We start from the raw sequence: 25,942 nt of genomic DNA, 5'->3' as shown, positions 1-25,942 counted from the left end.
CCTAATAAAACAGTGTTTTCAGGGAGCATGGCAGTCCTAATAAAACACTGTTTTCAGGGAGCACGGCAGTCCTAATAAAACAGTGTTTTCAGGGAGCATGGCAGTCCTAATAAAACAGTGTTTTCAGGGAGCATGGCAGTCCTAATAAAACAGTGTTTTCAGGGAGCATGGCAGTCCTAATAAAACACTGTTTTCAGGGAGCACGGCAGTCCTAATAAAACACTGTTTTCAGGGAGCACGGCAGTCCTAATAAAACAGTGTTTTCAGGCAGCACGGCAGTCCAGATAAAACACTGTGTTTTCAGGCAGCACGGCAGTCCTAATAAAACAGTGTTTTCAGGGAGCACGGCAGTCCTAATAAAACAGTGTTTTCAGGGAGCATGGCAGTCCTAATAAAACAGTGTTTTCAGGGAGCATGGCAGTCCTAATAAAACACTGTTTTCAGGGAGCACGGCAGTCCTAATAAAACAGTGTTTTCAGGGAGCATGGCAGTCCTAATAAAACAGTGTTTTCAGGGAGCATGGCAGTCCTAATAAAACAGTGTTTTCAGGGAGCATGGCAGTCCTAATAAAACACTGTTTTCAGGGAGCACGGCAGTCCTAATAAAACACTGTTTTCAGGGAGCACGGCAGTCCTAATAAAACAGTGTTTTCAGGGAGCATGGCAGTCCTAATAAAACACTGTTTTCAGGGAGCACGGCAGTCCTAATAAAACAGTGTTTTCAGGGAGCATGGCAGTCCTAATAAAACAGTGTTTTCAGGGAGCATGGCAGTCCTAATAAAACAGTGTTTTCAGGGAGCATGGCAGTCCTAATAAAACACTGTTTTCAGGGAGCACGGCAGTCCTAATAAAACAGTGTTTTCAGGGAGCATGGCAGTCCTAATAAAACACTGTTTTCAGGGAGCACGGCAGTCCTAATAAAACAGTGTTTTCAGGGAGCATGGCAGTCCTAATAAAACAGTGTTTTCAGGGAGCATGGCAGTCCTAATAAAACAGTGTTTTCAGGGAGCATGGCAGTCCTAATAAAACACTGTTTTCAGGGAGCACGGCAGTCCTAATAAAACACTGTTTTCAGGGAGCACGGCAGTCCTAATAAAACACTGTTTTCAGGGAGCACGGCAGTCCTAATAAAACAGTGTTTTCAGGGAGCATGGCAGTCCTAATAAAACACTGTTTTCAGGGAGCACGGCAGTCCTAATAAAACAGTGTTTTCAGGGAGCATGGCAGTCCTAATAAAACAGTGTTTTCAGGGAGCATGGCAGTCCTAATAAAACAGTGTTTTCAGGGAGCATGGCAGTCCTAATAAAACAGTGTTTTCAGGGAGCATGGCAGTCCAGATAAAACACTGTTTTCAGGGAGCACGGCAGTCCTAATAAAACAGTGTTTTCAGGGAGCACGGCAGTCCTAATAAAACACTGTTTTCAGGCAGCATGGCAGTCCAGATAAAACACTGTTTTCAGGGAGCACGGCAGTCCTAATAAAACAGTGTTTTCAGGGAGCACGGCAGTCCTAATAAAACACTGTTTTCAGGCAGCACGGCAGTCCAGATAAAACACTGTTTTCAGGGAGTCCAGTGCTGTGGGTCCACTGATAGCTTTAGTCCAGCGCTGTGGGTCCACTGATAGCTTTAGTCCAGTGCTGTGGGTCCACTGATAGCTTTAGTCCAGTGCTGTGGGTCCACTGATAGCTTTAGTCCAGTGCTGTGGGTCCACTGATAGCTTTAGTCCAGTGCTGTGGGTCCACTGGGCCACCGAGTGGCGCGCTACGAGCTTGTAGGTCTGCTATTTTTGAAAAATCGAAGAACGACTGACATAGAAACAGCTTTTTCAGAAAACTGTCAGGATGTAGAAGACATTTTTAGAATCTGATCTCAGGTCAAAAACACACAACGAAGTAGTGCATGAACCCATGATAAAACACACCGCGTTAAAACAAACAACGAAGTAGTGCATGAACCCGCGTTAGAACACACAGCGTTAGAACACACAGCGTTACAACACACAGCGTTAGAACACACAGCGTTAGAACACACTGCGTTAGAACACACTGCGTTAGAACACACTGCGTTAGAACACACTGCGTTAGAACACACTGCGTTAGAACACACTGCGTTAGAACACACTGCGTTAGAACACACTGCGTTAGAACACACTGCGTTAGAACACACTGCGTTAGAACACACTGCGTTAGAACACACAGCGTTAGAACACACTGCGTTAGAACACACTGCGTTAGAACACACTGCGTTAGAACACACTGCGTTAGAACACACTGCGTTAGAACACACTGCGTTAGAACACACAGCGTTAGAACACACAGCGTTAGAACACACAGCGTTAGAACACACTGCGTTACAACACACTGCGTTAGAACACACTGCGTTAGAACACACTGCGTTAGAACACACCGCGTTAGAACACACCGCGTTACAACACACCGCGTTACAACACACCGCGTTAGAACACACTGCGTTAGAACACACAGCGTTAGAACACACTGCGTTAGAACACACAGCGTTAGAACACACTGCGTTAGAACACACTGCGTTAGAACACACCGCGTTAGAACACACCGCGTTACAACACACCGCGTTACAACACACTGCGTTAGAACACACAGCGTTAGAACACACAGCGTTAGAACACACTGCGTTAGAACACACAGCGTTAGAACACACTGCGTTAGAACACACTGCGTTAGAACACACTGCGTTAGAACACACTGCGTTAGAACACACAGCGTTAGAACACACAGCGTTAGAACACACAGCGTTAGAACACACTGCGTTAGAACACACTGCGTTAGAACACACAGCGTTAGAACACACAGCGTTAGAACACACTGCGTTACAACACACTGCGTTACAACACACAGCGTTAGAACACACTGCGTTAGAACACACTGCGTTAGAACACACAGCGTTAGAACACACTGCGTTACAACACACTGCGTTAGAACACACAGCGTTAGAACACACAGCGTTAGAACACACCGCGTTAGAACACACTGCGTTAGAACACACAGCGTTACAACACACCGCGTTAGAACACACCGCGTTACAACACACTGCGTTAGAACACACCGCGTTACAACACACAGCGTTACAACACACCGCGTTAGAACACACCGCGTTACAACACACTGCGTTAGAACACACTGCGTTACAACACACTGCGTTAGAACACACAGCGTTACAACACACTGCGTTAGAACACACTGCGTTACAACACACAGCGTTAGAACACACCGCGTTACAACACACAGCGTTAGAACACACTGCGTTAGAACACACTGCGTTAGAACACACCGCGTTAGAACACACTGCGTTACAACACACAGCGTTAGAACACACCGCGTTAGAACACACCGCGTTAGAACACACTGCGTTACAACACACTGCGTTAGAACACACCGCGTTACAACACACCGCGTTAGAACACACCGCGTTACAACACACAGCGTTAGAACACACAGCGTTACAACACACCGCGTTAGAACACACAGCGTTACAACACACCGCGTTACAACACACAGCGTTACAACACACTGCGTTACAACACACAGCGTTAGAACACACTGCGTTACAACACACAGCGTTAGAACACACTGCGTTACAACACACAGCGTTAGAACACACTGCGTTAGAACACACTGCGTTAGAACACACTGCGTTAGAACACACTGCGTTAGAACACACTGCGTTAGAACACACTGCGTTAGAACACACTGCGTTAGAACACACTGCGTTAGAACACACTGCGTTAGAACACACTGCGTTAGAACACACTGCGTTAGAACACACAGCGTTAGAACACACAGCGTTAGAACACACAGCGTTAGAACACACTGCGTTAGAACACACTGCGTTAGAACACACAGCGTTAGAACACACAGCGTTAGAACACACTGCGTTAGAACACACAGCGTTAGAACACACTGCGTTAGAACACACTGCGTTAGAACACACTGCGTTAGAACACACTGCGTTAGAACACACAGCGTTAGAACACACAGCGTTAGAACACACTGCGTTAGAACACACTGCGTTAGAACACACTGCGTTAGAACACACTGCGTTAGAACACACAGCGTTAGAACACACAGCGTTAGAACACACTGCGTTAGAACACACAGCGTTAGAACACACTGCGTTAGAACACACTGCGTTAGAACACACAGCGTTAGAACACACTGCGTTAGAACACACTGCGTTAGAACACACAGCGTTAGAACACACAGCGTTAGAACACACTGCGTTAGAACACACAGCGTTAGAACACACTGCGTTAGAACACACTGCGTTAGAACACACTGCGTTAGAACACACGGCGTTAGAACACACGGCGTTAGAACACACTGCGTTAGAACACACTGCGTTAGAACACACTGCGTTAGAACACACTGCGTTAGAACACACTGCGTTAGAACACACTGCGTTAGAACACACTGCGTTAGAACACACTGCGTTAGAACACACTGCGTTAGAACACACAGCGTTAGAACACACAGCGTTAGAACACACTGCGTTAGAACACACCGCGTTAGAACACACCGCGTTACAACACACCGCGTTACAACACACTGCGTTAGAACACACTGCGTTAGAACACACAGCGTTAGAACACACTGCGTTAGAACACACTGCGTTAGAACACACTGCGTTAGAACACACTGCGTTAGAACACACAGCGTTAGAACACACAGCGTTAGAACACACAGCGTTAGAACACACTGCGTTAGAACACACTGCGTTAGAACACACAGCGTTAGAACACACTGCGTTACAACACACTGCGTTAGAACACACGGCGTTAGAACACACTGCGTTAGAACACACTGCGTTAGAACACACTGCGTTAGAACACACTGCGTTAGAACACACTGCGTTAGAACACACTGCGTTAGAACACACAGCGTTAGAACACACTGCGTTACAACACACTGCGTTAGAACACACGGCGTTAGAACACACTGCGTTAGAACACACTGCGTTAGAACACACTGCGTTAGAACACACTGCGTTAGAACACACAGCGTTAGAACACACTGCGTTACAACACACAGCGTTAGAACACACAGCGTTAGAACACACTGCGTTACAACACACTGCGTTAGAACACACTGCGTTACAACACACAGCGTTAGAACACACTGCGTTACAACACACTGCGTTACAACACACTGCGTTAGAACACACTGCGTTAGAACACACTGCGTTAGAACACACTGCGTTACAACACACTGCGTTACAACACACTGCGTTAGAACACACTGCGTTACAACACACTGCGTTACAACACACTGCGTTAGAACACACTGCGTTACAACACACTGCGTTAGAACACACTGCGTTAGAACACACTGCGTTACAACACACAGCGTTAGAACACACTGCGTTACAACACACTGCGTTACAACACACTGCGTTAGAACACACTGCGTTAGAACACACTGCGTTAGAACACACTGCGTTAGAACACACAGCGTTAGAACACACTGCGTTAGAACACACAGCGTTAGAACACACAGCGTTAGAACACACTGCGTTACAACACACTGCGTTACAACACACTGCGTTAGAACACACTGCGTTAGAACACACTGCGTTACAACACACAGCGTTAGAACACACTGCGTTACAACACACTGCGTTAGAACACACGGCGTTAGAACACACGGCGTTAGAACACACAGCGTTAGAACACACAGAGCTGTACAAGGTTTCTCTCTGGCCGACAGCAATGCTATAAGTCACGCGCGGTCGCTGCGCCGCTCGGCTCGGAGACGTCTGCAAGTGATCAGCAGCACTTCAGAGCTCTTAAAAACACTGATCTCTGCGCTAACCCCATGTGACTTGACGCTTGGCAGACACCCGCGCCACAGAGCTATTAAACCACGCCATTGTACACGAGCCCTGGGCCGCCGCCCATCCAACGGCTTTGTTGCTGTAATTAGGGGTTCCATCCCTTTAAGCCATTTTGGGCGGGAACCCCTTTTTGGTGTTAGTATTATGTTATGCTTTAGCTATTGAAAAATAGCAGATCTACAAGCTCATAGCGCGCCACCGAGTGGCGCGCTATGAGCTTGTAGATCTGCTATTTTTTAACAATCGAAGAACGACTGACATAGAAACATAGCTTTTTCAGAAAACTGTCAGGATGTAGAAGATATTTTTAGAATCTGATCTCAGGTCAGAATGGGTTAATGAAAGGCCCAGTTGATCAATGGATTGTTGCTTTTAGAGCCTGGTGGTGGGGATAATGTCTGTTAGAGCCTGGTGGTGGGGATAATGTCTGTTAGAGCCTGGTGGTGGGGATAATGTCTGGCAGCCAGAGGAGTCTTTTAGAGCCTGGTGGTGGGGATAATGTCTGTTAGAGCCTGGTGGTGGGGATAATGTCTGGCAGCCAGAGGAGTCTTTTAGAGCCTGGTGGTGGGGATAATGTCTGTTAGAGCCTGGTGGTGGGGATAATGTCTGTTAGAGCCTGGTGGTGGGGATAATGTCTGGCAGCCAGAGGAGTCTTTTAGAGCCTGGTGGTGGGGATAATGTCTGTTAGAGCCTGGTGGTGGGGATAATGTCTGGCAGCCAGAGGAGTCTTTTAGAGCCTGGTGGTGGGGATAATGTCTGTTAGAGCCTGGTGGTGGGGATAATGTCTGTTAGAGCCTGGTGGTGGGGATAATGTCTGGCAGCCAGAGGAGTCTTTTAGAGCCTGGTGGTGGGGATAATGTCTTTTAGAGCCTGGTGGTGGGGATAATGTCTGGCAGCCAGAGGAGTCTTTTAGAGCCTGGTGGTGGGGATAATGTCTGGCAGCCAGAGGAGTCTTTTAGAGCCTGGTGGTGGGGATAATGTCTGGCAGCCAGAGGAGTCTTTTAGAGCCTGGTGGTGGGGATAATGTCTGGCAGCCAGAGGAGTCTTTTAGAGCCTGGTGGTGGGGATAATGTCTGGCAGCCAGAGGAGTCTTTTAGAGCCTGGTGGTGGGGCTGTGACTAAAACTAAGACTAAATATACTGACAATTTCATCAACAGATAAAAACTAGAATAAATGTTAGTGGACAAGAGATCCACTTTAAGTCATTTTACACTTGGTTGCATGCTGAAAATAGCCGATCTACAAGCTCACAACTCGTGAGCTTGTAGATCGGCTATTTTCAGCAAGTGTAAAATCAGCCATTACGACGGCATCAAGGCCCGCCAAAACACAATTTTTAGTCGACTAAATCAGCCGTAGATTTAGTCGACTAAAATCTTATGATATTTAGTCGACTAAAACTAGACTAACACAAAGACATTCCTGGTGACTAAAATGTGAATAAAACTAAAGGAAAACTATTCAAGAGACTTTGACTAAAACCAAAATCTGCTGCCAAAAACAACACTGGAGTGTAGAACTCAAGCCCTTTTTGTTAAGAAAGAGACACAGCGAAAGACAGGCCTCAAAATATATAATATTATTAATACTAGTATATTAAATACTAGTATGCTACTAATATTATATCATTCTTTTCTTTGTATGATCAAAATAAATAGCCAATCTAAGTCATGCTCACGCGGCACTCCATGTCAGGTCTGGAGACTCAGATGTAGATGTGTAAATTGCATGTTCGATCTGCTATGTTTTGTAACATTTACAACATGTGATGCCAGGGTTATCTAGTTAACCCATTTTGGTGTTTCAAGCATTATGTCATGCTTTAGCTATTGAAAAATAGCAGATCTACAAGCTCATAGCTTGACCTTGTAGGTCTGCTATTTTTGAAAAGTCGTGAAAATGTGGTGCAAATCTTTGAATATATATTCTTTCAGAGCGAACATTTTTAACTAAAATATTGGCTTCTGGGGGGTCCCTGGAACTACATATTTTCAGATGGGGGTCCGTGGCCCAATAGAGATAATTCTGGAAGTCCTTGACATGAAAAAGGTTGAGCACCACCGACATGGAAACATGGGTTTTTCAGAAAATGTAGGATTTTGAAGCCTTTTTTTTTTTAATCGACCTCAGTCCAAAATGGGTTAACCAGTTTGTTAGTTAAAGGGATAGTTCAGATTTTTTGAACTTAAGTTGTATGAAATATATACCATTAATATAGTGGTTGCAACTGTATTAATTGATTGCCCGAGTCCCGTGGTGGGAGTTCTGCTCTGGTTTTGGTGAAATATCAAGTAGTTCCGGTCATTTTGTGGGGGGCACTGGGGGCCACGCAGTAAAAGTAAATTAATCCACAAAACTAACGTCATTTGTATTGTTGACCTATTTCTAAAATATTAGTGCAACTTTCGTTCTTTTTTTACCCCTCTATCACACAGAACTATGTTTTTTATGTCCATATCACTACGCCCAAAAAATAGTTCCATGTGATAGAGGGGTCAAAGTTGAACGAAAGTCACGCTAATATTTTAGAAATAGGTCAACAATACAAATTACGTTCGTTTTGTGGATTCATCTACTTTTACTGCGTGGCCCCAGTGCCCCCCACAAAATGACCGGAACTACTTAATATTGACCAAAACCAGAGCAGAACTCCCACCATGGGACTCGGGCAATCAATTAATACAGTTGCAACCACTATATTAATGGCAAGTATTTCATACAACTTAAGTTCAAAAAATCTGAACTATCCCTTTAAGAAGTCAAATGCCATTAATGAAAATGAAGACAGTAATTCATTTTGTTTTGTAATAAATAATGTAATGTAATGTAAATTAAATACACCAGTGGCTCAAACATGTTCATATATATTTGATCAAATTCCCCTGGATGGAGTTTAGACAGATTTTACACGTCGTTATTGGAGCTCTGCTGCCACCTAGAGGACGACATTCACCACTGCTAGAAGAGCTCAGCTCACCATGGTTTGGAACACTGTTCTATTTTCTGGGTTCTTTTTCCTGTTTTTGTTTTTTTTAGCGATTAACAAGGTTTTAAATGGTCACTTCACTGTCATGTGGTGAAAAACTAGTGAAAATGTTATGCCGAACAATTAACCCATTCTGGGTGGGAACCCCTTTTGGTGTTTTAACTTAGCATTATGTTATACTTAGCTCATAGCGCGCCACCGAGTGGTGCGCTATGAGCTTGTAGTTCTGCTATTTTTGAAAAATCGTAAAAATGCGGCACAAATCTTTGAATATAATTCAGTTCTGATGTTCTGCTAGAACATACATGCCAAGACAACTATTCCACGCTCTCTCCGAACGCTAGTGTTGTAGCCGCCCGAGTCCACCCAAAGAGAGTCCAAGTCAAGACCCAGTCCGACTTGGACTCGCCCAGTTTGGATGAGTTTATCTTTACATTTTATTCATTTCCATTTCTGCTAAGAAATACAGTATATTGTTGCAATTATAGCAGAGGTCCAGAGCTATAAAACATAAGGTTGAGACACCACCGTGTTGCCTCTCAAGGCTCATACATAGTCTGGATTTACGGTGGTGAGGTGACCACCGAACTACAACATGACGTCACTGAGCCGCGGTGAAGAGCAAACCACCGCCACCGCTCCAGCCCTTCTCTCTGTTTTTACTCACCACCGCTCAATGTTATTTCAGCTCCGGTGGTCACCTCACCACTCACGTGACGTCACCAGACCTTCCTCCTCAGAGGAAAGCCTGGTCCGAGTTATCTGGTCTAGACGGGATGGTGAAATTAACCCATTCTGGGCGGGAACCCCTTTTGGTGTTTTAAACATTATGTTATAATTTAGCTATTGAAAAATAGCAGATCTACAAGCTCGTAGCGCGCCACTGAATGGCGCGCTACGAGCTTGTAGGTCTGCTATTTTTGAAAAATCGTGAAAATATTTATTTCAGAAAACTGGAGGATTTAGAAGAATTATTTTTAATTTCGACGTCAGGCCTAAATGGGTTAAAAAAAAGAATCTTATTCCGTTTTGTGGTTTCCGTTTTTTACTTCTGGCCAGTCGCTACGAGTTGGAATAAAATATGGACATTATACCAAACAAACTATTCCAGGAAGTACTTGAAGAAACTTGTCGGATTCATACAGTACGCTGCATCAGGGCTTTCATCGGGTAGGCCCTACGATTACGATGCTCTTGATCACGGAAGAACTGAGTAATACTGATTCTCCTCTATGGCTCCGAGACATGGACACTTTCGAAGAAACTAGAGAAACGGTTGGATGGCACTTACACCCTTCTAATGAGAGGATGGCACTTACACCCTCCTTCTACTGAGAGGATGGCACTTACACCCGCCTTCTAATGAGAGGATGGCACTTACACCCACCTTCTAATGAGAGCACAAAATGTCTCTTGGAAGAGCCACCCATCGACTAATCTAATATACGGCAACCTTCCCCGTGTTTCTTCACTAGTCCGATCCAGAAGAACACAGTTTGCCGGCCACTGCTACAGAGCTGACAATGAGGTTATATCTTCCCTTCTCCTCTGGAGTCCTGCCTCAAAGCAGACCAGAGGTAGAAAACTGTCATTCCCTGATGTCATCGCTATAAGGACACATGCATCAGTAAAGCAGGAACTGGGGATGGCAATGAAGGACCAGAAAGTCTGGCGTGGCATTGTGGAATCCATGATCTCGACCACGGTCGAAAAATGATGATGATGATTGTGGTTTCCTACCTGATGACTACAGTACAAACCACTGACTACTGTACAACATGACGTAAGTCACACTGCGTGAAAAGAGGAGTTACAGTAACAAGCAATTATGGACACTGTATTTTGCCCGTAAACCTCAAGTTTAGCAGCATATACAGTTAATATACGGTAATATACAGGTGTGAAGGTACAAATTCGGGATTTTCCCGGAGTTTGTTGGAAAGTTTAACGGGAGTTTCCTGTAATATACACATCCGTATTCCATGCTTTTTGCACAGTGTCACCATCCGGCTCCCGACCGGACCGTAAACACGGTCTCCGAGGCCACTGTACTCACCGCTGTTGCCTGGAGGCTGCAGGCTGTGCTTGGTGACGGCGCACCAGCCCACGGGGAACACGTCCCTGGAGTCGTGCTTGCACCAGTAGTCGAAGGCTCCCCTCCAGCCGTCGAACATGACGAACACCTCGTCGCCCTTCACCTCGCCCACCGTGGCGGGGCAGATCAGGTACGGGTTCTTCTTGTCCACCGCCTCCAGCTTCAGGCCCGTCTTGAAGTGGTTCTGAGACGGCCGAGGAGGCTCCTGGAGAAATATTATTATTATTATTATAGTCATTACGATAGGATTTAACCCGTTTAGGGATGACGTTGAAATTTAAAAAAAAGAAATAGTGGTTCTCAATATTTCATGTCAAGGACGCCAAAAACTATATGTATTTGGCCGCCGACCCCCCATCTGAAAATATGTTGTTCCAGGGACCCCCGCAGAAGCAAAGATTTGAGTTAAAAACGCTCACTCTGAAAGAATATATATATTCAAAGATTTGCACCACATTTTCACGATTTTTCAAAAATAGCAGATCTGGCACAACGGTGTTGCACAAATAAAATAGAGGCAAGCTTGTAGACCTGTTATTTTAGATATTTTGAAAGAAGATTTGTTTTTTGTTTTTAGGACAAGGTGGTATAACATTAAATAAACATTAGGACATATAACATTAAATAAACGTTAGGACAAGGTGGTATTTTTAGGACAAGGTGGTATTATAACATTAAATAAACATTAGGACAAGGTGGTATTTTTAGGACAAGGTGGTATTATAACATTAAATAAACATTAGGACAAGGTGGTATTATAACATTAAATAAACATTAGGACAAGGTGGTATTTTTAGGACAAGGTGGTATTATAACATTAAATAAACATTAGGACAAGGTGGTATTTTTAGGACAAGGTGGTATTATAACATTAAATAAACGTTAGGACAAGGTGGTATTTTTAGGACAAGGTGGTATTATAACATTAAATAAACGTTAGGACAAGGTGGTATTTTTAGGACAAGGTGGTATTTGAAAGAAAGCATACTTTTTTAAAGGCTGCGGCCGGGGCCATCTCTGCCCCGTTCAGCGTTCTGAGGAGGAACATGGGCCACGAGGACGCGTTCATACGGAACCCTGGAGGGGAGAGAGACAATAAAACATTAGAAACCCTGGGAGAGAGAGGTGACGTGACGTGGCGCGACGCAGCACAACGCAACGCAACATGGCGTGACCTTACTTACCGAGCGGCGGCTGTAGCATGTCGCCGTTCTTCTCGCAGGTGCCGATGGGCTGGATGTCGGACGAGTCCACCAGCCGCCAGAAGTCGTTGGTGCTGTCGCTGCCGTCCAGGCGCAGCCGCAGCCTCGCGCCCGTCATGCCCATCACCGTGGCGATGCACACCGACGTGGAGTTGCGCGGGTCGTGGGCCTCCAGCTTCATGCCCACCTTGAAGTCGTTGGAGGGCGGCACCCTGGCCTGAACACAGAGAGAGGGAAGGTTAACCAATTAAAATGCAATATCAATATCGATATTTTTTTTAAGCCTGAAAATGCCTTTTGTCATGATGAAAGCTGCAGATTCTATCAGTGCTTTCAAAAGGGTCAACAAGTTGGATCATTTTAAAATAAACACTACATTCAAGATGTTTATGTTGTGGATAATTATGGGCTAGGGCATTCACTTCTGGTCATTTTTACTAGTTGACTAGTTGCCTAGTTTACTAGTCGACTAGTTGTTTAACTACCTATTATGTAAAAAATTAAATAAATTAAAAAAATAAACTTTTTTTTTCTTTCTTTTTTTTAAATAAATATTTGTACATTGAAAAACTGTGTACATGGTGACTATAACTATAATCTACCTGATCTTGAGGCCTACAAAATCGGGAAAAAAATAAAAAATATTTTTTTTTTATCAACTAGTCAACTAGTACCAACAAGGTCGACAAATGGATTTACTAGTCGACTAGTTGCTTAATGCCCTATTATGGGCCAACATTTCAATAACGGAGCATCCCTAGCTAGGTTTGGAATAAAGAGACGTTGCTTTTTCAAATTCAATGTCTATAATCCTTTTTCAAAATTAAAAATTGTTCTTTTTGAGCAACCACTCCAAGGAACAGCTTTGTCCTGGTGGGACCTTGGGACTATGTCACTATGTTTAGAGTACCAATAGGGGTCGCTTCAGACTGGTCTGATTGTTTTTATACAGAATCGGTTATCGGCCATAACAGCAACTAGGGGCGACTGTGGCTCAAGAGGTAGAGCAGGTCGTCCAATGATCCATGGGTCGGCGGTTCGAATCCCGGCTCCTCCTGTCTACATGTCGAAGTGTCCTTGGGCAAGACACTGAACCCCAAATTGCTCCCGATGTGCTGGTTGGTGCCTTGCATGGCTTCCGCCGCAATCGGTGTATGAATGTGTGTGTGAATGGGTGAATGTAATGCACAATCTATGTAAAGCGCCTTGGATAAAGGCGCTATATAAATGCACCATTTACCATTTACCATCTAATTATATAGGATATTGATCAGCCAGAAGTATCATATTGCGACCAGGGGTCTGAAACCTTTTTCACATGTAATGAAGTGCCCCGTTTTCATTTTCGTGATAGTCAGTGTTCCGTATAGAATTATGACACCACATCACAATTAAAGGTATATTCAGTGATTTGACTTAATTCAAAGATCACTTATTTTTTCTTTTTTTCTGGATAATCCTCCCTACTATAGAGTGTGCTGACCATATAAGGAGTTCCTCCCTGTCCCCAGTTAACCCCTGGGGTCAAAAAACCCTAGTTTCAGTTTTGGTGGCGGGTGGAAAAGCCTTCATCCAATCAGGATGAGAGGGGCCTTCCTCCAATCATGAGGATGTAATGATTATTAACCCATTTAGACCTGGGAACAATTCTACAAATGTCTTTTCTGAAAAAAACCATGTTTCTATGTCAGTGGTTCTCAAACATTTTCATGTCAAGGACCCCCAAGATTATATCCAATTGGCCGCCGACCCCCATCTGAAAATATGTAGTTCCAGGGACCTCCCAGAAGCAAAGATTTGAGTAAAAAAACGTTCGCTCTGAACGACTATATATTCAAATTTGTGCACTACATTTTCACGATTTTTCAAAAATAGCAGACCTACAAGTTGTAGCGCGGCACAAATCTGACCCCCAAATTGACACTAATTAGCCCGCGGACCCCCATTTGAAAAGATATGCCAGGGACCCCCATAAGAGAAGATTTTTACAGCTCTAGCAGAGATTCTCAACCCTTTTAATTTCGAGGACCCCCAGTTTGACATGCATTAGGCTACGGACCCCCATTTAATAGCATTTCTATCTCTGAGAGCCCCAAATTATATTGTAAAATCAATGTTAATTTAACTCTGAGAGTGTAGAAATGAGAATGTGTACAAACCGAATGAACATTCGGTTCCATTTGTACACTCTCACACAGATGGGTCTCTGTGTACATTCTCACACAGAGACCCATAAGGGTCCATTTGGTTCCAGACTATCATTTAGCTGGGGACCCCCTGGAACTCCCTCAAGGACCCCTGGGGGTCCCCGGACCCCACTTTGGGAACCACTGCTTTAGGGTGTAACTATGCATGACAGTAAGCATGATCGGTCTGTGTCTAGACGTCACCATATATGCAACAGAAGAGACAAAGAGACCATTGTCATATGTGTGTCATGCATGTTCCTGTTCTTTCTGAGAGGTCATAAAACAGTTCCAACCCTGGACAAACAATAGAGCACGGAGCTCAGAGGCTGTGCGTGTCATTGTTACATATTGTACACAGTACCCACTGCCCTGGTTAACCCATTGTTACATATTGTACACAGTACCCACTGCCCTGGTTAACCCATTGTTACATATTGTACACAGTAGCCACTGCCCTGGTTAACCCATTGTTACATATTGTACACAGTAGCCACTGCCCTGGTTAACCCATTGTTACATATTGTACACAGTACCCACTGCCCTGGTTAACCCATTGTTACATATTGTACACAGTACCCACTGCCCTGGTTAACCCATTGTTACATATTGTACACAGTAGCCACTGCCCTGGTTAACCCATTGTTACATATTGTACACAGTAGCCACTGCCCTGGTTAACCCATTGTTACATATTGTACACAGTAGCCACTGCCCTGGTTAACCCATTGTTACATATTGTACACAGTACCCACTGCCCTGGTTAACCCATCGTTACATATTGTACACAGTACCCACTGCCCTGGTTAACCCATTGTTACATATTGTACACAGTACCCACTGCCCTGGTTAACCCATTGTTACATATTGTACACAGTACCCACTGCCCTGGTTAACCCATTGTTACATATTGTACACAGTACCCACTGCCCTGGTTAACCCATCGTTACATATTGTACACAGTACCCACTGCCCTGGTTAACCCATTGTTACATATTGTACACAGTACCCACTGCCCTGGTTAACCCATTGTTACATATTGTACACAGTACCCACTGCCCTGGTTAACCCATTGTTACATATTGTACACAGTACCCACTGCCCTGGTTAACCCATTGTTACATATTGTACACAGTACCCACTGCCCTGGTTAACCCATTGTTACATACAGTGGCGTGCACAGACATTTAGAGGGGCAGGTGCTCAAGTTAAAAAAGGGCACCTTGTGCAGCGCGTGGAACCGTCCGGTTGCCTTAATCTATTTTGGGCGGGAACCCCTTTTGGTGTTAGCATTATGTTATGCTTTAGCTATTGAAAAATAGCAGATCTACAAGCTCGTAGCGCGCCACCGAGTGGCGCGCTATGAGCTTGTAGGTCTGCTATTTTTGATGTGCCCTTTTTTCCAAAAGGGCACATTGCCAAAAGGGCAGGGGGTGCTCTAGCACCCCCTAGTGTCTATCTGTGCACGCCACTGGTTACATATTGTACACAGTACCCACTGCCCTGGTTAACCCATTTAGACCTGAGCTTGATTCTACAAAATGTCTTCTAAATCATGACAGATTTCTGATAAACCTGTTTCTTCTATGTTTCTTCTATGTTTTTCACGTCAAGGACCTCCAAAAATATATGTAATTGGCCGCCGACGCCATATGTTGTTAAGGACGCCCCAGAAGATATGTTGTTAAGGACCCCCCAGAAGATATGTTGTTAAGGACCCCCCAGAAGATATGTTGTTAAGGACCCCCCAGAAGCAAAGATTTGAGTTAAAAGCATTTGCTCTGAAAGAATATATATTCAAAGATTTGCGCCACATTTTTTCAAAAATAGCAGATCTATAAGCTCGTAGCGTGGCACGGATCTGCTATTTTTCAATAGCTTAAGTATAACATAATGCTTAAAACACCGTTCTGAACGGGTTAACAGGATATACGCTTTATATTGTGCCTTCAATAATCTGCTTTGTCCCCGTTTGCAATGTGCCTAAGAATAAACCATGTTTCTGCCGCACCCGTTCCCTACAAAACACTTGATAAAAAGTGACATAAAGCTTTGGTGACTACACCACCATACAGGTGGGATGTGTGTGTGTGTGTGTGTGTGTGTGTGTGTGTGTGCGCGCGCGTGCGTGCGTGCGTGCGTGCGTGCGTGCGTGCGTGCGTGCGCATACCTGACGAAAAAAGGTAGGAGGAGCCGGTGTAGACGATGTTTCTCTGAGATACTCGTCCCAACTGAACGCATCTGGAAACAAGAGCATGAACACAGTGTGTAAGATGTACAGTTCTCCTCCTTTCTACAGCTTACTGTTCCCGGTTTTTAAAAATTATTATTTAACCAGTAAAAAAACACATTGAGACTGTGACTCTTTTTCAAGTGGGAACTGGCCGAGCGGCAGAATACATAATTACACTTCAATGCTACATTGTACATGTCAAGTTATACAACAGCCAAACAATAAATCCATGACAATACCTCCAGAAAACCAATACAACAGTACTCCAAAACGGTACACCAACAATAATAATAATAATAATTGAATAAAAATACAAGAAAAAAGTACACAAAATACAATTATGGACGGGAACCAAAAAAAAAATATATATATGGGCATATGCGAAGGCTAGTACACATCCGGACATGTGCAGGTGTTGGACTGTACAGTTAAGATGATCCTTTTGAGGCCTGGGCCGTGGCTCAGCGGTCCAGGCACCTTGGCTGGTAATCCAGTCTGGCAGTGTGCCGCGGGTTCGACTCCCGATCCCGATGGCCTTTACTGCATGTCTTCCCCCCCCCCCCCCCCCATCTCTCTCCCCATTTCCTGTCAGCCTACTCCATAAACAATGTAAAATAAAGGCGAAAGCCACAAAAAAACACAACCTTTTGAAACTTCTCAAAGGAACTTTCAAGGCCAATTTTTGTCTGGCTCGCAGGTCATTCCACGACCACCAGGGGGCCAAAGAAAGCCAGGCACTTGTTACCCCCCTCAGATTTAAAGACTGGTACTACGTCATACACACCGTAGCCAGACATCTGATCTGAGGTTTAGACCATTCTTTACCTGTACACACCGTAGCCAGACATCTGATCTGAGGTTTAGACCAGTCTTTACCTGTACACACCGTAGCCAGACATCTGATCTGAGGTTTAGACCAGTCTTTACCTGTACACACCGTAGCCAGACATCTGATCTGAGGTTTAGACCAGTCTTTACCTGTACACACCGTAGCCAGACATCTGATCTGAGGTTTAGACCATTCTTTACCTGTACACACCGTAGCCAGACATCTGATCTGAGGTTTAGAACCTTCTTTACCTGTACACACTGTAGCCAGACATCTGATCTGAGGTTTAGAACCTTCTTTACCTGTACACACCGTAGCGTGTGCACAGAGTGCCGCGCTACGAGCTTGTAGGTCTGCTATTTTTGAAGAATCTTGAAAATGTGGGCACAGAGTGAACGTTTTTAACTCGAATCTTTGCTTCTGTAAATATGTTGGTCCCTGGAACAACATATTTTCAGATATTACATATATTGTTTGGGATCCTTGACATGAAATATTGAGAACCACTGACATAGAAACATAGGTATTTCAGAAAACTGTCAGAATTTAGAAGACATTTTTTAAATTTCGCCTAAATGGGTTAATGTGCGTTACCTGTTCAAATCATATCATATATAAATAACGGTAAATGGGTCACACACACCAAGACTGCATTACAGTAATATATTCTTTCATTTTGGACAGGAGACAAACGTTTGGGCTATCCAGCCTTCATCAGTGTGAAGGCTGATGAAGGCTGGATAGCCCAAACGTGTTTGTCTCCTGTCCAACATGCAAGAATAAATGACTGAATTGCAGTCTTGGTGTGTGTGACCCATTACCAAACATTGACTGTAATGCAGTCTTGGTGTGTGTGACCCATTACCAAACATTTACTGTAACGCAGTCTTGGTGTGTGTGACCCATTACCAAACATTGACTGTAATGCAGTCTTGGTGTGTGTGACCCATTACCAAACATTGACTGTAATGCAGTCTTGGTGTGTGTGACCCATTACCAAACATTGACTGTAATGCAGTCTTGGTGTGTGTGACCCATTACCAAACATTGACTGTAACGCAGTCTTGGTGTGTGTGACCCATTACCAAACATTGACTGTAATGCAGTCTTGGTGTGTGTGACCCATTACCAAACATTGACTGTAATGCAGTCTTGGTGTGTGTGACCCATTACCAAACATTTCACAATTCCATTGGCAATGTGTCTGCACTGGATAATATAAATACAATATTGTATAACAATAAGGGGCCAAAAATACAACAGTGTTCTATTCTAAAGCTCAACATTCATTTTTATAACATCAGATTAAAACAGGGGTTCTCAACACGTGGGTTGCGACCCCTCAGGGAGTCGCCAAATTATTTTGGGGGGTCGCCAAATTATTTTGGGGGGTCGCCAAATTATTTAAAAAAATAACTTTATGGCTGGAAAATGGAAATTAAGAGTTTACATAGTATGTGGTGCATGCATAAACCTTCCTTAACCCATTTAGGCCTGACCTCAAAATAAATAAAAAAAATCTTCTAAATCCTCCAATTTTCTGAAAAAAATATTTTCACGATTTTTCAAAAATAGCAGACCTACAAGCTCATAGCGCGCCACTCGGTGGCGCGCTATGAGCTTGTAGATCTGCTATTTTTCAATAGCTAAATTATAACATAATGTTTACAACACCAAAAGGGGTTCCCACCCAAAATGGGTTAATGATTATATCTGCTCCTCCACATAGAAACTCTCATTGTTATACAACATGTGGGTGAGGCTGAGCTTGCGCAATTAAATGTAAACATAGATCACGACTTGAGGAACCAGAACAGTATTGTTACAGTAAGCTACTTGTTATAAAGGAAATACTACTGAATGAATGCTTTCGGAAAGTACAGGGAGCATTTTATGACTGGAAGCTTGAACACTAGACACCTGATATACATTGTTTAACCCATTCAGACCTGAGGACGATTCTACAAATGCCTTCAAGACAGTTTTCTGAAAACCCCTGTTTCTATGCGTGGGACCCCCACAAATATAATGTAATAGCCGCTGACCCCCATCTGAAAATATGTTGTTCCAGGGGACCCCCCTCAGAAGCAAATATTTGAGTTAAAAACATTTGTTCTGAAAGATATTCAAAGATTTGAACCACATTTTCACGATTTTTCAAAAATAGCAGACCTACAAGCTCGTAACGCGCCACTTGGTGGCGCGCTACGAGCTTGTAGATCTGCTATTTTTCAATAGCTAAAGTATAACAGAATGCTTAAAACACCAAAAGGGGTTCCCGCCCAGAATGGGATAAGAGAGAAGGAAATGCGATATGAAACTCCATATTACCTTTAGCTGAAGTTAGAGTCTGTCCTGAGGGTGAATTAGTGGTGCTTCCTGGTTTGTCTTTTTTCCCATCCTTCTGATCTGTGAAGACAAACACAGCCATTGATTCCAGAGAACAAATCAAATCAAATCAAATCAAATCAAATCTATTTATATAGCACATTTAAAAACAACTCTCATTGTACCAAAGTGCTTCACAAGGCAGAATATAGTGGAATACAATACAATACAATAAAATGCAATACAATACAATACAGTACAATTCAGTGCAGAAGACGTCAATAGTAAAAAAAAAAAAAAAAAACAGGCAAATAGGACAAAGTAATCTAAAAAGGAAAGGTGCAAGATCATGTCGGTGGTGCAAAGGCTTGTGAATATAAAAATGTTTTAAGTTGTGATTTAAACAACACTCAGGCATAACTGAAACACTTCAACGGTTTAGTCACCACCACTATTTCGACCTCATGTCCCTATTTTTGGGCACGCTAAATTCAACAGGCTAAAACTTTCCAAAGTGGGGGGAAAAAAACAACATATAGGGCTTAAAGACCCATTTAGATCCAAGAACTGATTCTACAAATGTTTTTTTAAATCATGACAGTTTTTCTGATAAACCGATGTTTCTATATAAGTGGTGCTCAACCTTTTTCCAGGGGAATTATCTGGAATTTGGCTGCGGACCCCCATCTGAAAATATGTCAGTCGTTCTTCGATTTTTCAAAAATAGCAGACCTACAAGCTCGTAGCTCGTGAGATTGTAGATCTGCTATCTGTAGATCTGCTATTTTTCAATAGCTAAAGCATAACATAATGCTAACACCAAAAGGGGTTCCCGCCCAAAATGGGTTAAAGAAATTTGAGAAATGTTGCCTTATACTGGTTGTCTATGGTGGGTATACAAAAATGTCCATAACGTTTTTTCGCAATGTTTCCGGCAGAGCAGGCCTCTCATTCTGTGGACCTTAATGACCAGAGCAGACCTCTCATTCTGTGGACCTTAATGACCAGAGCAGACCTCTCATTCTGTGGACCTTAATGACCAGAGCAGACCTCTCATTCTGTGGACCTTAATGACCAGAGCAGGCCTCTCATTCTGTGGACCTTAATGACCAGAGCAGACCTCTCATTCTGTGGACCTTAATGACCAGAGCAGGCCTCTCATTCTGTGGACCTTAATGACCAGAGCAGACCTCTCATTCTGTGGACCTTAATGACCAGAGCAGACCTCTCATTCTGTGGACCTTAATGACCAGAGCAGACCTCTCATTCTGTGGACCTTAATGACCAGAGCAGACCTCTCATTCTGTGGACCTTAATGACCAGAGCAGGCCTCTCATTCTGTGGACCTTAATGACCAGAGCAGACCTCTCATTCTGTGGACCTTAATGACCAGAGCAGGCCTCTCATTCTGTGGACCTTAATGACCAGAGCAGGCCTCTCATTCTGTGGACCTTAATGACCAGAGCAGGCCTCTCATTCTGTGGACCTTAATGACCAGAGCAGACCTCTCATTCTGTGGACCTTAATGACCAGAGCAGGCCTCTCATTCTGTGGACCTTAATGACCAGAGCAGGCCTCTCATTCTGTGGACCTTAATGACCAGAGCAGACCTCTCATTCTGTGGACCTTAATGACCAGAGCAGGCCTCTCATTCTGTGGACCTTAATGACCAGAGCAGACCTCTCATTCTGTGGACCTTAATGACCAGAGCAGGCCTCTCATTCTGTGGACCTTAATGACCAGAGCAGGCCTCTCATTCTGTGGACCTTAATGACCAGAGCAGGCCTCTCATTCTGTGGACCTTAATGACCAGAGCAGGCCTCTCATTCTGTGGACCTTAATGACCAGAGCAGGCCTCTCATTCTGTGGACCTTAATGACCAGAGCAGACCTCTCATTCTGTGGACCTTAATGACCAGAGCAGACCTCTCATTCTGTGGACCTTAATGACCAGAGCAGACCTCTCATTCTGTGGACCTTAATGACCAGAGCAGACCTCTCATTCTGTGGACCTTAATGACCAGAGCAGGCCTCTCATTCTGTGGACCTTAATGACCAGAGCAGGCCTCTCATTCTGTGGACCTTAATGACCAGAGCAGGCCTCTCATTCTGTGGACCTTAATGACCAGAGCAGGCCTCTCATTCTGTGGACCTTAATGACCAGAGCAGACCTCTCATTCTGTGGACCTTAATGACCAGAGCAGACCTCTCATTCTGTGGACCTTAATGACCAGAGCAGACCTCTCATTCTGTGGACCTTAATGACCAGAGCAGGCTTCTCATTCTGTGGACCTTAATGACCAGAGCAGACCTCTCATTCTGTGGACCTTAATGACCAGAGCAGGCCTCTCATTCTGTGGACCTTAATGACCAGAGCAGGCCTCTCATTCTGTGGACCTTAATGACCAGAGCAGACCTCTCATTCTGTGGACCTTAATGACCAGAGCAGACCTCTCATTCTGTGGACCTTAATGACCAGAGCAGACCTCTCATTCTGTGGACCTTAATGACCAGAGCAGGCCTCTCATTCTTACCAAATGAATAGAAAAAACACAAATAAAAAGTACGGCATGACATCACAGGTCCTGTCCAATTTCGGGCCTGTGGCTCCCTGGCTAAAGGGAACCTCTGTGATACCCTGTGTTTACCAGACTCAGACCGTCATTTTACCAGGAGTACACACTCCAGACAAAACTGACTTTTACCAGGAGTACACACTCCAGACAAAACTGACTTTTACCAGGAGTACACACTCCAGACAAAACTGACTTTTACCAGGAGTACACACTCCAGACAAAACTGACTTTTACCAGGAGTACACACTCCAGACAAAACTGACTTTTACCAGGAGTACACACTCCAGACAAAACTGACTTTTTGTGCAGAATGCCAATCCATTCCGTTCAAAATATTTCTTCCTTGGTATGTGATCTTATTTGGACTATAGTGTAGAGCAGGGGTTCCCAAAGTGGGGTCCGGGGACCCACCAGGGGTCCTTGAGGGAGTTCCAGGGGGTCCCCAGCTAAATGATAGTTGGGAACCAAATGGACTCTTAGAGAGTGTACAAATGGATAGAGTGTACAAATGGAGAGTGTACAAATGGAACCAAATGGACCCTTATGGGTCTGTAACTCTGAGAGTGTACAAATGGAACCAAATGGACAATAACGGGTCCATTTGGTTCCATTTGTACACTCTCAGAGTTACATTAACTTTGATTTTACAATATAAATTGGGGGTCCCAGAGATAGAAATGCCGTTAAAATGGGCGTCTGTGCCTTAATGAAAACGGTTGAAAATGACTGCTCGAGCCATACAAATGGGGGTCCGTGGGCTAATAATAAATGTCCATTTGGGGGTCCTTGACATGGAACGGTTTGAGAACCAGTGGTGTAGACTAGAGTGGTAAACCTTCCAGCAGGGAGTCTGTTGGTGTCATTATTAGGATCTAGTCAAACAACTGTTCCAAGGTCTATTTCTACTTCCCTATTCTCCTTTTGCCTGGTTCAGAAATACCACTGATTGATGTCGTCTATATTCAGTCAGTTTAACAATTTACAATTTAGGCATTTAGCAGACGCTCTTAATCCAGAGCGACTTACATTAAGCAAGAACAAAAAGCATGGGAATACATCACATATGTAAAATGCATTTATCGCGAAACATGCGTAAGCTAAGAACGTGACTAGAACATATCTATATAATGACACTATACATATAAACTATAACTAGAACATATCTATATAATGACACTATACATATAAACTATACATATATGCTATACTATGCTGTACATATATACTATGAAGTGCTATGACTACATACAATGCACTTATTGTGCTGTCTACATGACATGCTATAAGTCTGTTTCAAATGCTATATAAGTCTAAGAAGTGCTGTCTAAGGGGTTTAACACGTCTCTGTCAGAGATAGAAGAACTGTCTGAGATCAATGGCACCCTGGGTGCTTTTGCTCCAGGGTTGTGGAGCCCACTAGGCCAAACAGGTGCTTTTGCTCCAGGGTTGTGGAGCCCACTAGGCCAAACAGGTGCTTTTGCTCCAGGGTTGTGGAGCCCACTAGGCCAAACAGGCCTGCAACCTGTTCCTGTAATGCTGTTGTTATGCTCGCATGATTCTAGCTCAAATGTGAATCTTTTCCTCCACAAGAAATGAGATCACGATTCTCAAACAATTCTCTTTTTTTTTTCTCCCATGAAAACATGTATTAACCCATTTAGACCTGAGAACGATTCTACAAATGTCTTCTAAATCCTGACAGTTTTCAGAAAAGCTCATGTTTCTATGTCATCATGTCAAGAACCCCCAAAAGATATATACGTAACTGAAAATATGTTGTTCCAACACCCAGAAGTTAAAAACTTTTGCTGGGAAAGAACATATATTCAAAGATTTGCACACATTATCACGATTTACAAAAAACAGCAGATCTACAAGCTCGTAGCGCGGCGCTCGTAGCGCGGCACTCGGTGCCGCGCTACGAGCTTGTAGATCTGCTATTTTTCAACAGCTAAAGTATAACATGATGCTTAAAACACCAAAAGGGGCCATTGGATTTTTTTGAATTTTCTTTTTTTTTTCATGTCATATGAAAGCAGGGAATCATAGCTTCAAATTGACATATTGGTTGTTCAGAGTTGAGAAAACAGGCTTGAAAGGTTCACTTCTGTGGACTCTAACATTACACCTAGCTACATGTTTAAGCATTTATTTCATATTTACATGTCTTCTGTGGTCTCGAACATTACACCTAGCTACATGTTTAAGCATTTATTTAATATTTACATGTCTTCTGTGGTCTCTAACATTACACCTAGCTACTTTAAGCATTTATTTCATATTTACATTTTTCCCACAGAACTACAGACCTCCCGCAGAACTACAGACCTCCCACAGAACTACAGACCTCCCGCAGAACTACAGACCTCCCGCAGAACTACAGACCTCCCACAGAACTACAGACCTCCCGCAGAACTACAGACCTCCCGCAGAACTACAGACCACCCACAGAACTACAGACCAGAACTACAGACCTCCCACAGAACTACAGACCTCCCACAGAACTACAGACCTCCCACAGAACTACAGACCTCCCACAGAACTACAGACCTGCCACAGAACTACAGACCTTCCACAGAACTACAGACCTCCCACAGAACTACAGACCTCCCACAGAACTACAGACCTCCCACAGAACTACAGACGTCCCACAGAACTACAGACCTCCCACAGAACTACAGACCTCCCACAGAACGACAGACATCCCACAGAACGACAGACCTCCCACAGAACGACAGACCTCCCACAGAACGACAGACCTCCCACAGAACTACAGACCTCCCACAGAACTATGGGGAAATGAGATAATGGTGAATGAGTCAATGAGTCATCTTTAGGTAGTATTGCTTTCACGTTTCATCAGCACAGCCTCTTTCAAGTATAAAACTGGCCCTGTGTTGAAAAGACAGCCAGGACACATCAGCTCGAAGGCATTTACCCCTCTGCCATAAACCAAGAATGGTTTCATTCATTCAAAAAGGCATGAAATTCTGCTTTAAGATTTGCTCTGACATTTTATGAATCAATCTGAAAATGTAATAAATGGACAGACATCATCACAGCCGGAGATATTGTTGACGTGTAAAGTGACATTTATGATGTCCCGTTTACCGGCAGCCCTATTTTGGGCCATTATACAAGAAGATTAATAAACTAAATGTAAAATAAATAAATAATAATAGTCGATCTACAAGCTCACAGCACGACATTGTGATCTTGTGGTTTGGCTGTTTTTGGAGGAAATGAGACAAATGGTAAAAAAAGAAATCATTCTTGCCTTTCAGTGGGGTCTTCCCCATGTCGACAGGTGTGACGATGGTGATCTCTCTGTGGCGAGGATAGGAAGACCAGGGTGTTCACCCTCTATGTGTCTCTGTGTCTCCCCTGTGGCGAGGATAGGAAGACCAGGGTGTTCACCCACTCTGTGTCTCTGTGTCTCCCCTGTGGCGAGGATAGGAAGACCAGGGTGTTGACCCACTATGTGTCTCTGTGTCTCCCCTGTGGCGAGGATAGGAAGACCAGGGTGTTCACCCTCTATGTCTCTGTGTCTCCCCTGTGGCGAGGATAGGAAGACCAGGGTGTTCACCCTCTATGTGTCTCTGTGTCTCCCCTGTGGCGAGGATAGGAAGACCAGGGTGTTCA

At 43.9% G+C, this 25,942-nt stretch overlaps 1 protein-coding gene across 2 annotated transcripts in view; it reads right to left on the bottom strand.

Annotated features, from left to right (window-relative positions):
• The window catches only part of LOC306926405 (sex comb on midleg-like protein 2), a 74,669-nt gene extending 48,953 nt beyond the window's left edge, over positions 1–25,716 (bottom strand). For both annotated transcript variants that reach the window (XM_079505672.1, XM_079505673.1), the window contains exons 1-6: positions 25,578–25,716; positions 19,729–19,806; positions 16,506–16,576; positions 12,132–12,366; positions 11,936–12,024; positions 10,909–11,152 (exon numbers count right to left, since the gene is read on the bottom strand). In XM_079505672.1, the coding sequence (XP_079361798.1) occupies positions 10,909–11,152; positions 11,936–12,024; positions 12,132–12,366; positions 16,506–16,576; positions 19,729–19,806; positions 25,578–25,599 (739 nt within the window). In that variant the 5' untranslated portion in view covers positions 25,600–25,716. The remainder of the gene's footprint in view (positions 1–10,908; positions 11,153–11,935; positions 12,025–12,131; positions 12,367–16,505; positions 16,577–19,728; positions 19,807–25,577) is intronic.
• Between the last annotated feature and the right edge of the window lie 226 nt (positions 25,717–25,942).

Source organism: Electrona antarctica (genome assembly GCF_951216825.1).
Source record: "Electrona antarctica genome assembly, chromosome: 7".
Taxonomy (NCBI): Eukaryota; Metazoa; Chordata; class Actinopteri; order Myctophiformes; family Myctophidae; genus Electrona; species Electrona antarctica.
Note: the sequence above shows the minus strand (reverse complement) of the source record. Positions and strands in the feature narration are given on the sequence as shown.